This window comes from Ammospiza caudacuta, chromosome 3 (genome assembly GCF_027887145.1).
Source record: "Ammospiza caudacuta isolate bAmmCau1 chromosome 3, bAmmCau1.pri, whole genome shotgun sequence".
Lineage (NCBI taxonomy): Eukaryota > Metazoa > Chordata > Aves > Passeriformes > Passerellidae > Ammospiza > Ammospiza caudacuta.
The window spans coordinates 7,776,181-7,792,500 of record NC_080595.1 but is presented as its reverse complement, the minus strand read 5'-3'; the positions used below and the strand labels follow the sequence as shown (position 1 = coordinate 7,792,500).

Genomic DNA, 16,320 nt, shown 5'->3' with positions numbered 1-16,320 from the left:
ATAATATTTTAGGTCTCTTTTCTGCTTCTACATTGCAAGGAGATAAACCACAGCAGTCAAAGGTCTTTCAAAGCTTTTTAACAGCAGTGATACCAGGTGCCAAGTGAGACACATTTTAAAGAGATTGTTTTATCTCACAATACCACATGAACATGATTAACTGATCAGAAAAGCTTTGGATTTGAGCAGACACTGTAGTTTTAAGTACAGAACTGGCTTAGTTGCACAATTCAAATATTTAGGAACACATGACTTTGTTAAAAGAGACCCAAGGATGCCTGATTCCTTGTTTGTGACCTCACCTGGCCTGTTGGTGGCAGCCATAATGAAAACCTGCTGTCGCTGCTGCAGCCCGTCCATCTCGGTGAGGAGCTGGTTCACCACCCGCACGCTGGCTCCTGACTTTGGGAGGGGAAATTGGACAACAAATCAAAGAAACACAAACAGTGGGAATGTCAATATTTCAAGAAACAAAAGATCTATTAAGTGCCTGCACCGAAATATCATACTCAAAGAAAAAATTTCTTTTCCACACTTTCAATGGAGTTGCATTGTGGATTCCTTCTCTCATACTCTCAGTACATCTCCATCCCAAATTCATGCTAGCTACACACTTCCCATGTATGTTAACACGTGGCAAACCTTTTCTTTCCCATCAAAACTAAAGGATTCACTTAAAGGAGTACATATAAATATTTGTACTAGTCATACTGATATCTACCTCAACAAGAAGACACAAAATTTCTCAATATTCAGTTTTTTGAGGGAAAAGAGTTCTTAAATATCGAAACCTCTGAAACAACATTTTAAGCAGGTGAGGTACTGAGAGGTAAACAGTAATTCCATAGTAGTGACATCCTATAAACAAACTTAATAGCTTAATATCAATGATATTTTTGCCCCCAGAGAGGGAGAGAGAAATGATGCATCTGACTCCATCTTATCAGAAGGCTAATTAATTACTCTATTATATTATTCAATACTGTATTAAACTATATTACATTGCATCTAAACTGAATCTGCCAAGCACTCAACTCTGCACACACTGCACAGAATCCCATGACTGTCACCCAACAGTCCTGACACACACACACTTGGCCCTGATAGCCCAAGAAAACAAAAACACCATCAATTTGGGTAAATAATCTCCATATTGCATTCTACTTTGGTACAAACACAGGCACAGCAAATGAGATAAGAATTGTTTTTCCTTTCTCTGAGGTTCAGAGAATGTGAGACCCAGAAATATTCTTGGGAAGAATCATGCCTTGCTTTTCTCTGTGGAGAGAATGTGGCTACAGCTTAACCTGAATTTCTCTGGATATTTTTTTTCATATATGCATACGGAAAAAAATGTTAAGCTTTATAAAATTTGATCAACACTATTTCCCTCAAATAAAAGCCTAGTGGATTGCCTTTCTTGGGACATACTGGGGTAATACTTGGGAAATACTTCTGGGTACTTCTGTTGCCTGCAATGTTCCAAAAGCTGTAACTGAGAGCATTTATTTGGGGAGATCTCTCAAGGCAGACTCACCTCACGGTCAGACCTGCGAGGGCACAAAGCATCAACTTCATCAAAGAAAATCACACAGGGGGCAGAATTCCGGGCCCTCTGGAACACCTGGCGTACGGCGCGCTCGCTTTCACCCACGTACTGCAACAGCAAGAGAAACAGCTTGAAACAGTGTAAGGCACAGAGATTTTGCTTGGGAAAAATAATCAATACTTTTAAACAGCATTTAAGGTACTTTGCAAGGGAGAAATGCAATCTAGTAATCTGGTTTTTTTCTGACACCAGTCCCTTGTCTCTGTTTCCTCACTGATCATGATTTACATGGGAACTGTCACTAGTTGACTTATGACAATTTGCAGAACATTCAGAGTTTAACAGAATTCCTTTTTTCTGGGCAAGAACTGTAACTTGCCAGCATTTTGGTGATGAGAATTAACAAATGAGTCTTAATTAAGGACCCTGTTGTTCAGCTGTTCACGAACAAACCCAGTGAGCAATGTGAACACAATGAACATCTGAAGTTCACAGAGTTGTTGCCTGAAGACAGGGGCTTGGTGGTAGGGAATTGTAAAGTCAGCCAGAATTTCCCTTTGAATGCTGAATTGTAGGAACAGGAGCTATGAAGTTGTAAATGCAAACACTTAACTTTTCCCAAACAAACATGTTTTGATTCAATTTATATGTTAACAAAGTCTCTGAACCACAGCCAAGCATTTTCTCTGTATTCCACCAGAAGTTGGGCTCCTCATTAACTGTTTTATTTCCTGCCTGTATCAGTACTTGAAGCAGACATATAAAAACATTTGGAAGAGATCAATCAAATCCAGTATGTGGGTTTCAGCTTCCACATTACTGATAATGGAGCTGCAGCCACCTTGCCCAGTTCAACACATTCTCTTTGAAAAGGACTGAAGTTACATCACAGCACTTCTAAGTCCAGTGCTTTGAAAATTTGAATTACAGCACTTTTATCTGTTGACATTTAAAATCTCCATGCTATAGAAAAGCAGTGATGCATGTAGTTGGTCATTTAGAAACCCTCCTTCAAGTCAAGAAGGGTTACCTGCCACGTAATTTAAACTAAGATAAATATTTAAGCTGCACATGTGACTTTTTTCTTTTCACATGAACAACTTCACTGCTAAAAACTTTAAGGAGAGGTTGAATAAGGCAATTTCAGCTGCACCAGTACCAGTTGTGTAATTATCAGGAATTTTGCTTGCCCCATATTGTGGACAAGAATTCCATAAATAACAAAAGCCCCATGATTAGCACATACCATATTTAGGAGCTCAGGACCTTTCACAGATATGAAGTTCAGTCCAGACTCGTTTGCCACAGCCTGTAGAAAAGGTAAAGTGAGATAGATATAGATAAAGATATAAATATAGATCTAAAACACACATTTATATGTCTGCTTGGGTTCTGTCCATGGAGTAATAAACAAATCTAAGGGGAGGAACATACAGTCAGCAACTGTTTGCAAAATATAGAAAACAGTACAAAGTATAATTATATGCCATTAAGAGTGGGAGGGGAGCAGGGAATTTAGCAATGTGTTCTCTCTCTGTCTGATGAGGCAGTTCCATTTTCACACCCCACCCCCTACACCAGCTGAAGAATGTCCAATAATTATGGGAGTTAAAGAGATATTCAACTCAATAAAAGCACCTGAAGACAAAATGAGAAACAATGTGAAATTTGCATGATTATCTGCATTTACATGGAGGTGTGGTAAGAACTGAAATGCTCAAGAAGCAAAACAGAAGTATTTTCAGTAAGAGTTGCAGAGTACTCCCAAACACATAATTTAGCTACAGTAAAATACTCCATAGAGGATTATCCAATAGAGTTTCTTCTCATCTTTGCTACTTCTTCCTTAATCAACTTCATTCCTTCAAGTTTTGCAGGAATTCCCACTCCATTCAAGCAAAGTTGCTACTTTATACAAGAAAAATCAAGTAACTTCAGCACAAAGGCCCAAATTTAGATTTCTGATGAAATGTGGTACAAAAGGCCAACTTCTTGCACTATGATCCAGACTCATCCTACAAAAACATCCATTTCAAGAGGACTCTCCAGTGCTTTTAATGATGTTTAGGAAAAGCATTACCTTAGCTAACAGTGTTTTGCCACACCCTGGAGGCCCTGCAAGCAGGACACCAGCTGGAGTAGTCAGGCCCAGAGCTTTGAACTGCTCTGGGTTTCTCACAGGTGCCTAAAAAAGAAATGATCATCGTTACCTCTGGCACAAAGAAAACATGGAATTTTCATTTTAGTTACAGATGGATGAAAAATAATTCACAGTAAGTTCTTTATTCCCATTTTTTAGACTAAAAGAATAAATATTCAACCAGCACCTTAGTATCTTGCACTGCTAATTACCCCTAAATGGGAGAAATATCTTTATTCAGAGGCAAGGATTTTATTCACCAAAGTTACCTAAAGGTGTTAATGTTACATTTCCCTCTGATTGGCAGCAAGATTAGTAAGCTTCCAGCTATGTTGTACCCAATTCTTTGTGTGGTAGTTGCATAACCAAGGTTATTGGTACACAACTTCTAAAATACTTAAAGATTGAGCAATACAAACACACTGAAAGCAAAAATACAAAAAGCTAAATATTAAATACAGACAGCAGACTTGAAATAAATTCTGAATTAAATTATTCAAGCTTGACTGTTTTAAATAAAGATATTTTGTCACTGTCATATTTTCTGAAAAATCCATTTGCCCAGGATTTTCTCCTGGGAGGCTGAGATGCCTCAGAGAAAAAGTAAAATAAATTCTTATCTCATTTGCCTCTCATGTGTTGTGCTCACATGTGGAATGTGTTTGGAGATTGTTTATCCAACTGGTGATTGTTTCATTGGTTTTATGTGAATTATTTTGATTTATTGATCAATCAGGGCCAAGGCTCTGGAAAGAGTCGTGAGTTTTCATTATTATCTTTTTAGCCTTCTGTCTGTATGCTTTTTGTATTCTTTAGTATAGTTCAGTTCAGTATAGTATAGTAGAACATAATATAGTATAATATAATATAGTATAGTCTAATATAGTGTACTATAGTCTAATATAGTATAGTCTAGCATGATATGATATTATATATTATATGATATATGATATATGATATATGATATATGATATATGATATATATGATATATGATATGATATGATATGATATGATATGATATGATATGAGATATGATATGATATGATATTATATGAGAGCCTTCTGAGAACATGGAGTCAGATTCATCATTCCTTCCTGCCACAGGGCACCCCACAAATACAATAATTGCAAAACACTCCTATGTCTTAAATAAATATTGAAAATAAACAGTTTTATTTCCTGCACAGGGGACAGTGCAGAAGCTCTTTGGAAGGAAGGCTGGGCCATACCAATATTGCCATAGTCAGCTCCTCCCGAACGTCCTCCAGGGCTCCAATGTCTGCCCATGTCACATCAGGGACTGTGACAAAGCCTTCTCTCTTGGCAGAGGGCTGCACTGATAGCAGAGCAACAATAAAATCATTCATCTCAATGCACAGCTTCTGCAGCTGCTCCTCAGGCAAGGGGCCTTGCTCCTTCAGCAAATCCAAAAGTCTCTGCAATTCATCCTTAACATACATGGAAAGGGAGAGAAAAAGATTGTGCAACTGGGTTAGACTTCCAGAACCATTTTAGGGCTTTCTCATCCTTAACATACATGGAAAACACAAAAAGATTTTGCAACTGGGTTAGACTTCCAGAACCATTTTAAGGGCTTTTTCATCCTTAACATACATGGAAAACACAAAAAGATTATGCAGCTGGGTTAGATTTCCAGAACCATTTCCAGGGCTTTTTCAAAACCACACTTCAACTATCACTCACATTATTATACACAATGCCCATAAATAAATTACTATAAATGATAAAAATGTTTCAGGGAAGCTCTGTATATATTTAACAGGTCTGAAGACACTGAGCTGAGCTTAAAATCTTGATTTAGATGCTACAGAAAATGAGCTAGCACATGTTTATTGGCTTCCAGTTGCTGGAAGGCAAAATTTATGCTTTTTTGCCTTTCTACTGCTTCTCCCACACTGACTAGGAGAAAGGTATTTCCATGCTGAAATTTCCAAAAGATGTATTATTTATATGTATTCATTCTGCTTGTAACAAGAAACTGCTTTCAAGAGAAAGTGAAAAACTGCTGGACAGCACAATTCCAACAATTTTCAGAATATTCAGTTCTGCATAAACTGTTCAAACTCTTAACACACTTGTAGAACATACACTTGGATTTAACACCACTGAATTTTAACACCATTTCCTCAGCCTGGTCAGACCTGGTTCTGCAATCAGACCCTGATAAAGTTTGGGCAAACAGGACAGAGATGCAGGAAATTGCTTTTCTGCACTGCTCCACGCTGCAGACCACAGTGACCAAGGGAGGCACATTCCAATTTCTCCAATCCGTTCCATACTGGGAATTGAGAAAATATTCCATCAAAGAACTTTAGATCTTCATAACATAAATGCATCCCCATTCTAAGGCAGTATCAAAGCAAATTGGTATTGTGCTACAAATAGAACTGTTTTAGGATTTTCATTAAAAAATAGAGGGAGAAAAAAAAGAAATGTAAAAACTCTGTTAAGTTTCAATGGTTTTCCTACAGGAGTAGGAAGAAAAAGTATCACTTCCTATCAATTTCAGCTAGGATAGCTCTACAACTGACCACAAAGAAATACAAGTGCTTAGAATGCCTGATATTGCTTTTAAATCCTCCCTCCTCCTCCTAACAGAGCCATTGAGAGAACCTCTGAAACAGCCAAGACCACTGGGTTTGTTTACTTGAATTGTGTGAACGATTTTTAAAGGTTTTGTATGTTTATTTTTCCATTAGAAACATAACACAAGGGTTTTAATGACAATACCCTGTATTAGACTATGTCAACCTCCTGCCAGCTATCAAAACATGGGCTTTGTTAGGATTAGACTTCCTCATTCTCAGTGACCCCTTTGATGATGGTGATGTTGATAAAAGCTGCAGCTACCTGCCCCTCCCCACTTTCCTCTGGCTGCAGCAGGCCCCAGGAAGCTCTGGGAGGTAGAAGCACCATGCTTATGTTACACTAACACAAAGGCTTACTACAGCTTTTTGTACTGATTCCTGTCATCACAGCACCACTGCTCTCTGACAGCCCTCCTAAAACCAGAACCTGAGCACAATGTGCATTTCAGCACACTTACCTCCACACAAATCTTCAGGAGGCCTGCACATAATGAAGGCATATACAGACTCCAAATTTTGAGAAGTAGGACCAAGGATTTTCTATATAAATTTTTCTGCTTCACTAACCCTAATGTTACTTAGGCCAGAGAATAATTCTGGCACTGAAATACTGAATAACATTGAAATATTATTTTCTGCAACAGAGATCCAGCTGCACTTTCACAGCTCCTCTCCTCCTCAAACCTGTTACAGGTACTAGACACCACTTGGGTGATTTACCCCAGGTAATCACATAGCTGGAAGGCAAATAAAGGCTGCATAAATACTTCTAGACTTTGGCTTACTGTGACTCTACCAGGTCAGGGAAGAGCCCCAGGCATAATCACAGACATTTCACTGAGGGCACAGCAAACAGCTGGTGCAAAATATTCAGTTTAAGTCTGCTACTTTTAAAATTCTGTTACAGTCAATACACTTTTGAAGAGAGATACAGCCACTCTTTGAAACTCTGCTCTGCTAGAAGACAAAACAGCACAGCACAAACAAAACAAAAATTCCCAGGGTAAAACCACACCTTGTATCAAACAGGAACATAATTTTTAGGGGACTGGGATTTGGGGTCTACTTTTCCAGGCCCATTATATGGCTAATTTGGAGTTATGTGTCACTGTCATATTTTCTGAAAAATCCTCTTTGCCCAGGATTCTTCTCCTGAGAAGCTGAGAAGCCTCAGAGAAAAAAGGATATAATTATCTGATTTGTTTCTCCTGTGTTTTGCTGCTTTGGAATGTGTTTGGAGATTGTTTATCCAACAAGTGAATTGTTTTAACTTAATGACCAATCACCATCAGCTGTGTCAGGACTCTGGAAGGAGTCACAAGTTTTCATGATCATTCCTGTTAAGCTTTCTTGTCTGTATCCTTTCTGTATTCTTTATAGTTTTAGCATAGCATTCTTTAATATAACATAGTATCATAAAATAATAAATTAGCCTTTTAAGAACATGCAGTCAGATTCATCAATTCCTCCTTTATCCTGGGGACCTGAAAATACCACAGTTATGCCCCTGCCTTAGAAGCTGCCATTTCTAAATCTACATTTAATATTAGGTTGGTTGTGGATGTTTGAGAATTTATGAGTAATGACTTTCATAACTCTAAAATGGCTCAACTCCTCAGATGTCACAAACACACCCTTCAAGGAACACATACCTTCGGTGGAAGCTCTGGTTGGTCGGTGCCCTTTTCCTCCAGGGTATCTGCTCCTATCCCTGGGGTTCCTTCAGCAGTGCTCCCCCCAGAGTGTGTGTGTTTTTCCTCAGGCTCCTCAGGTGTTATGAGGACCCTGCTGACCGTGCCCATGGCTGCCTCCCTGCACAGGGCCATCAGGTCAGCCCCCACGTAGCCCGGAGTCAGCCGCGCCAAGTGCCGGAACGAAAACGACTCCGGGAGCTTCAGCCTGCGACACAGAGTCTGGAGAATTCTAATCAAGGAAGGGAAAAAAAGAAAATATAAAGCTGAAATAAAAGCTGTTACTTCTTTTCTTTTTCTTCACATGAAAGCAAACAGCATTTAATGTCTCTTTCAGTCCATGTGAGTTGAAGTAGCACAATGGGAAGTTTTTGCTCAAGTAGGAAATAACCAACACTGAAACCCACAGAAGCGTGCTATAAACTTGCTGTCACTTCTTAAACAAAAACCAACAGCCTCAACCAGGCATTGCTGATCAGCTTTGGTCAATTAAATATTACAGGTCATTTTTCAACTCTAATATTAAAACTGACAGGCTAGGTCTCAGTGTACCACAGAGATGCACACAAGTTATCCACTGATACGTTTAACCTCGTACTCCCAACAACCGAAGGCTGCACTGGCTGTTCCATGCCACTTTTTAGAAATTGTTTTCTTCCATGCCACTTTTTAGACATTTATTTCTTCCATGCCACTTTTTAGAAATTGATTTGTTCCATGCTACTTTTTAGAAATTGATTTGTTCCATGCCACTTTTTAGAAATTTATTTATTGAAGAAACATCTACAACAAGCTGTTCTGCAAGAAGCAAATGAAATCAGACTGTGTGAGGAGCTCTGGTTTAATCTTCACTACCTTTACCTGATCACTGAAAGCAGAATACAAGAATACAACAGCAAAGCATCATTTCATTGGGAAAATATTTTTAAAAGGCAGCACAAACCAAAGAAGTCCAGATCAGTAACATACTTCTAGTTCCAATAAAAACTAGTTCAAATTATTTCTAGATCAAATAATGTAACTATAGAAAAGTTATTAAAAAAAACCAAGTGATTAAACTCTTCAAAACTCTAAAATTATCATATATTCCATCTGTTTCCCTCCCCACTAGCAAGTTCCATCATCTCCTTTCAATCTTTATTAGGGATAACAGCCTGTCTCTCAAGATTTTTTCAACCTCTCTGACAAGAGCTGTAGTTAACAGATTGAGATGAAGTGTAAACAGCTCAGGACTACAAATGGCTCATTCTGAATCTGCACAAAAAACACCAGGTGAAGCAAGATCTCCAGGTACACCTTCCCATCTCACTCCACCCCTTCAGGCTGCAGAACCACAACTCAGCAGCTCAAATCTTGCCCTCAGCAGGACTCACCCTGTAAATCAGCACACTGTGAGGACTTATAAAGTCTATGCAAACACTCGATTTTAAAATAAAGGAAGAAGTCAACACCACCATGCTTTCCACAAAACACAACAGAAAGCAGGAGGAGGGAAGAATTTTAAAAAGAAAATCATCATTATTCCCTGTAAGGCTCCACCTCCAGGACCACAAATACAAACAAACAATAATATGAATGCCTGTAACTCCACTTGAACAACCTTTACACACCATCATGGCTCTGTCATCCACAACTCCTGTTCTTCAACACTGTGCTATTTCTGGGAATATCATCATTTTAACATGTTCCTAGGAACTCTCAGAGAATCACAACTCTCCTCAGGTGACCCATCAGTTCTACCTCTAACCACCTGCATGTCTTGCCCACAGCCATGAGGAACACAATTACCACAGGGCAGCAAATGTGGAGGAAGAAGGGAGGGAAGAGAAAAAAAATAAAAGACTCTAGGGGGGAATAATGGCCTGAGTGCTGACAATGCAAAGTGTGCAGTTGTGGGATCTCAGCACCTCAGGACGGAGGTGCAGAGTGGCCGAGACCACCCTTGGGGGGCTCGGGAGTCCTGGAACGTTGCCAGAAGTGTCTGGTGGCTGGACTTCGATCCGACACAGGAGACGACACCGGTATGAGGATGGGAGGATTTCACTGGGTGAATGGTGAAGGGGTAAGTTAATTAGAGTGTAAGACACAGGGTTTAGGATTTCTGTACAGGGGGGGTCTAAAGAAGTAAGATGGAGGGATTGGGGCGTGTCCTGTTCTTCTTCTTCTTCTTCTTGGCCTCCATCTTCTGTGGTGATGGTGGCACTTTGGGATTGGTTATTACTAGAAGTGCACCGGTTAATAAGGGTAGAAGGTATTGGGGAAAAATTATAAATATTGTACACGTAACTTCGAGTATAAAGATAAGTGACCGCCCCAGGGGCTCGCAGTGTGCCCATGGCTGACTTGCTGAGCAGACCTCTGTCAGGCCGAGAGAAAATCTTTTAGATAAACAATTAATAAACACCGAGACCGAGACAAGATCAGAAGTCTCTTCTCGTCCTTTGAAGCGTCGGCTCTTCAAGGCCATCCCTGGGCCTTTCCAGGCCACCTAAACAGCCGAGAAACCGACATGCAGTACTGCAAGCAGAGGTGTTTGCCTCTTCAACTTAGAAATATTATTATTTGAGAATAAGAAACTTGTCCTTTAACCTTTCTTTCCTTTCCCTAACAAGATAAGCTGTAAGTTTTTCTAACTTCCCTTCCCATGTTTTTTGCTGTTGAGGAAATGAGTAGCAGTTCCTTTTTAACTACAAATGCAAAACCAGATTTATTTCTTGTAACTTAGTCTGATAGTCATAGATCTTTGGAGTAAAAAGAGACAGCACAGGATGACTGCAGCTCAGCTTAATGCCACACTGGTGTATTTCCATGAGGAATGGAATGGAACAATCCAGGCCTGTTGCTTCAGGTACAAACAGGCTTTTCTTAATTTATGTTCCCAATTTAAGAGTTACATAGGGAGCACCAAAGACAGAATGTTAACTTTCTGAGCACGAGAAAAGATACATTTGATTCCATCATCTGTACCTTTAAGGCACTAGGAAAGCCACTAACATAATGCTAAAAGCAGATGTGCACACAAGAAAGGAAATTACTCCAAATGTAGGCACAGCTAGCAAGACAAACAGGAGCTCACATAGTGTCTTCTGCAACTTTTCAGTGTGTGCTGACCCACAGGTGTGTACAGGCACAAACAGAACTAAACACAACAAAGTACTTTTCCTTAAATTGTACGTTAACTTACACCTCATTTTCCTATTTATCAATGTATCAAAAAAGAAAGTTTAACTTCCCAGCACATACTTCTCTCTTGCCCCTTCATCTGGGATCCCTAAACAAATTTCTCTGTCAAATCTCCCAGCTCTCCTCAGTGCAGGGTCCAGGGAGTCAGGTCTGTTTGTTGCTCCAATAACAAGGACCTGGGTAGTGGCAGCCACATTATTCAAGTCTAAGGGAAAGAAGGAATGGAATGAAGTCAGTACACATACTCACTGCCCAAACTTTGTTCCCATACCTGTGGGACTCTGCAGCACATGATAGTAGCCAGCAGAGATAAACTAATCAGCCAGACTGAACTGCTGTTCATCTCTGCCTCTACTACCTAAAACTTGTATTTTGCACAATCAAGCAAAAATTTAAAAATTAACAGATTCATTATTTATTAATAAATTTAACAGGTTCCCCCATTATTTCTGTTTATACAACAGAGAGGCTTATAAAATGCTGTACAGACCACTATGAAAATATTGCAGTAACACCCCTTCAAATTTATTATGATCTTCCCACCACTCCCCAGGCAAACTGTGTCAAAACAAGAAAAATTATTGCCACTATCTCCTCTCAAGGAAGCACAAGTCACTCCTGAAGGGAAGCAGACAGTGAGCCTGATAATTCTAATCTGCTTTTGGCACAGCCCTTCCTGAAACTCACCATCCATGCAGGTCAGGAACTGAGCCACAATCCTCCTCTCCATGTCCTTGGATGCAACCTCTCTCTTGGGGGTGATGGCATCGATCTCGTCAATGAACAGGACACAGGGAGCACTGGACTAAGGAACAAGGAAAATCCACAATTACAAAATCACACTGACACAGTGTTTTACAAGAAAGAGATGTTTCAGGTTTTCTGACTCTTAGTGGAAATCTGCTGTACAATCAAGTCCTGGAATAATTCTGTTGTGCTTGCTGACAATCTGGAGATTCTCACTATGAAACTTCACTGATCTGAAGCTATGGAATAATTAAGGTGTGACACCTTAAATTTTAGACAGTCTCTAAACACTGTCTAAAATTTAAATATACCTCTGTGTTGCATTATGTTTTCCCTAAATATTCCATTGTGACTGCCTGCTGAAGTCCATAAATGAAAATCACACAAGAAAGGTCTGGCTGGGTTTGTTGTTTGTTTTGTTAGTGACATTAGAGCTGTGGAATTTCAAGAGTAGCATTATTGACACACAGAATGAAACAAAAGGAGCAGTAGGTGGTCATGGAACTTCAAGACTACTACAGAGCCTGACCACGTTCAAAGAGTAAAAATGAGCAGTGAGAAACTCCCACAAGTTATAAAATTCCATTAACTTTATCAAAAGCCAACAATAATACAGATTAATAATTAGTGTAACTAATATAACAGTGCTTAGCTGATGTAAGATCATTAATATTCCCAAAAAGCACTAGTAGTGCAAAGGGATACTGAGAAAAATGTGTATTTTATTATTGGGTTTTGCCAAAAATTAAAATTAATATTATATGTGTTATGTAAAAAAGTTATGCTGTGTTAATTTTTTAAAGTAGTGTGTTAAATATAGTTTTAGGTTATAACATATTGTTAAAATAGAAACTATGTATATGGGATATTTTTTTAAAGAAAGGAATGAGGTACTCCCACTGAGACAGCAGCCCCAGGACACCTGAATCTTTCAGAGAAAGGGAATTTATTGCTCCATTATCAGGAGAAATGAACTTCTTCCTGCCTCACTCAGCCCTGAAGGTGCTGTCAGGATTCAGAGGAAGGAGCTGACACTGACCAGACAGAATCCTGTGTTTGAATGGAATTTATGCATCATGCATGAGGTGTATGAATGTGCAACAGGCTGTTGCTTTTAAGGGTTAATCCTCTGTTAAGGTGGGTCCTTTTTCAGGCTTATTTTGCCCAGAAAGCGGTACCTGGACTGTCCATAACTCTTTGTTTTTATTGTCTCTATTGCCCTAATCCAAGTTGTCCAAATTTTTATTACTCAAATCATATTACTACTTTTATAACCATTTTATTACTATTCAACTTTTAAAATTTTAAACCCAAGTGACTGGCGTTTTTCACAGATACTGAAGGAAAACACGGGAATTTTGTTCCCAAAAAGGCCCAGGTAAAAAACCCGCGTGGTTCCCTGACCGCGCTGGGTGTTCCCAGCACCGGCTGCGCCATCTCCTGGTCATTCCCTTTCCTGCTGGGACCCAGCGGGAAGGGCCGGGCAGATTCCACAGCACCCAAATAATGAGGAATCTTTATCATTGTTTATATTATTATTTATTTTGTTTTTATTGTTTTTATTATTTTATTATTGTATAATAATTATTATTTATTATATGTTCCCCTGCACGATAACTACTGTGAAAACAAAGTGGGAAAACTTAAGGGAATGTAGGAGACTATCAGAAAGGCAAGAGATTTTATTTTAGACATATTTTATGCAATAGATGTTATTTCTGTGACAGTAATTTAGAGCAACCTCCCCTTGATCACTACATGTACGAAACATGCATAATTTCTAAAAACTCCTTGCTCTAAGCTATGTAATTTTATTCTAAACAACTTCTTAACAAGGCTCTTGAAAAATTAAAATGTAGCTGCAACAGGAAACATAGCAAACAGCTTTGCAAACAACCTTTTTGCCCTGTTTAGGGGCATACTTCAAATACCTACAAACAGTTTTGGGGTGAGTAGAAAAACGAAATGAAGAAAACCAGAACATCCTCAGAGGTCAGGAACAGAAGACAGACCTCATGAAATAAAACATCAGCCCCATACTAAAAACCAGAAATATCTGCATTTCTTCAAATTTAAATTATCTCAACCAGTCTTGTTCTCTTTGCTTCCTACTACATCCAAAAGCAAAACTTCAACTTTAACTTTTCTCCTGCTCTTATCATGTTTGTTCCAAATTTCCTGCTTTCTACCTGGACTGCCAAAGCCTAAAATCTCTCACATGCACTCAAATTCCATGCCAAACAAAACCAGCAAAACCCCCTTGTCATAAAAAAGCACAGTGAACTGCTCTTAATTTTTTTTTAATATATCAAGCCAAGCAGATCCAAATATGCAAATAATTTATGCTGCTCTCTGTACATTGCTATGATGAAGCATCTTTTGTCAAGGCTTCAGAACAGAAAGCTTTGTGCTCTGTGACATCATGGCAGTACAATGGAATTCTGCTCACAGGAGGGGACACCAGTCATGTGTGCAGCAGGATAAAGATTCACTCACATTGAAACCACAGCAATAAAATATGAATCTTCACAAATAAAAAGACAAACAATTCACAGGGCTACTTCCAGTGGGTGCCTTACCACAGCCTGCTCAAAGAGCTCCCTCAGTTTCTGCTCAGATTCCCCTGACACTCCAGACACAATCTCTGTTGCTGCCACCTTCAACATTGGGAGCTCCAGCTCCTGGAAGAAACAAAAAAACATTTTATGATAAATCCAGAGGTTAGAAATGCTAGCTGCCCTTGAGGACAAACATTTTTCAATAGGACATCTTTTAAACCTACAAATTACATACTCATGACTAAAGCTTTAGGAATTTTTAAAATATAGAAGGAGCATCCTCCAACTTAAAAAAAACCCAAAGCATTGCCTAGCAGTGTGGAAGGTATTTCCCACCAGGTTTGGTTCCCAGAGTCCTGTTCCAGAAATATCTGTGCAGGATTAGACAGTAAAACACTTGCAAAGCTCACACTTTAAAGTTTTCTGCTATTAAAAATAAATAAATACAACTGCAATTTTAATAGACTGCAGCACAGCAGTGCTACAGATTGTTGCAGCCTATTTCAAGCTCTTGGAATTATATATAAAAGAAAACTATCCCCAATATATAAAAGAAAATGAACCCTAACTTATGCAACTCAAGGCTACCAGAGACCCTACAGTGCTCAAAGACAATTTGCCTGAAAACCTCTTATTTAAGAAAAAAATATTTAAGAAGCAGTCATTAAATTTATTTAATCTCTAAGTTTTTCACTAGTGACATGCTTCTTTCCTCAAGTGTAGCACCCTTCCAGCATACAAATACTTATTTAGTAGAATTAAATATCATCAAATTATTCAAAGGGTTCCATTTTACAATAAGGCATTAGAAAGAAAACATCTAAATATTCTTAATTAAAACATCTGAAACAACGTCAGAAGGGTGTAACCAACATTTCAGGAATAAATACATTTTCTTTATCTGCACTACAAAAGTCAGTAATTTACATGAATCTAAATTTAAGGTTATAATCAGTAACATTTGAGGAGCAACTGTATTAAAGAAAAGGAAATGTCCATAATTATCACTGAGAGCCTTACAAGTCCTCAGATTTATATCCAAAACAGGAACAGCAGCACAGCAGCCTCACCATCACCCCAAATTATTAACACCAGTGGTGTCATGGGCTCTGAAAACATCAGTATAACACAGGCAAGGCAAGATCCAGTTTTGGAATTCAGAAATCAGCTGTTTAACAACCAACAGAATCAATGCCATCAATGTGATCAGTAAGGTTGAGTCTAGATTTGAAACTGTAAGGTAAATTTAACCAAAATTATCTTTCATTTATACCCTTCTCAAAACACCTGTGCCTGTATTGCTCTGTTCTGGGAATGCCTCAAACCAGTTAAATCACAAATAAAACCTTGTCACCATGACATTTATGTATGAGGTTCTGTCAAGTAAAGATTCAGATGGAAATCCAACAAAGGAAGTAAAGATGAGCATATTTCAGACTATCACAGGATGGCTAAAATAAACAGCTCTAGTCTCTCCTGAAAGAACATTATTCTCTTTCCCTCTGAAAGAACTCAGGAAAGGAAGAAGCTGCAGATGTGAAGCCATCTCACCCCAGCAATTGCCTGGGCCAGCAGAGTCTTCCCACACCCAGGGGGCCCATGCAGAAGGAAGCCCCGGGGTGGAACCACCCCTAGGTGGGTGTAGACCTCAGGGTGACGGATGTGAAGGAGCATCTTGCAGATTTCCTGTCAACAACAAGAGAAATCTCCATTTAAATTGCAGAAAATAGTATTTGCTGTTCCTATAGACAGGGGAAAATAAAACAAGTTCTGTTTGACAATCTTGAGTTCAATGACTGCTTAAAGAAAGATTAATTAGAGAAAAACCACCAACCCCCCTTG

At 38.9% G+C, this 16,320-nt stretch overlaps 1 protein-coding gene across 2 annotated transcripts in view; it reads right to left on the bottom strand.

Annotated features, from left to right (window-relative positions):
- The window catches only part of NVL (nuclear VCP like), a 41,964-nt gene that overhangs the window by 19,562 nt on the left and 6,082 nt on the right, over positions 1-16,320 (bottom strand). For both annotated transcript variants that reach the window (XM_058801782.1, XM_058801783.1), the window contains exons 9-18: positions 16,030-16,164; positions 14,500-14,601; positions 11,861-11,978; positions 11,234-11,378; positions 7,952-8,222; positions 4,920-5,138; positions 3,630-3,734; positions 2,796-2,858; positions 1,538-1,657; positions 303-402 (exon numbers count right to left, since the gene is read on the bottom strand). In XM_058801782.1, the coding sequence (XP_058657765.1) occupies positions 303-402; positions 1,538-1,657; positions 2,796-2,858; positions 3,630-3,734; positions 4,920-5,138; positions 7,952-8,222; positions 11,234-11,378; positions 11,861-11,978; positions 14,500-14,601; positions 16,030-16,164 (1,378 nt within the window). The remainder of the gene's footprint in view (positions 1-302; positions 403-1,537; positions 1,658-2,795; positions 2,859-3,629; positions 3,735-4,919; positions 5,139-7,951; positions 8,223-11,233; positions 11,379-11,860; positions 11,979-14,499; positions 14,602-16,029; positions 16,165-16,320) is intronic.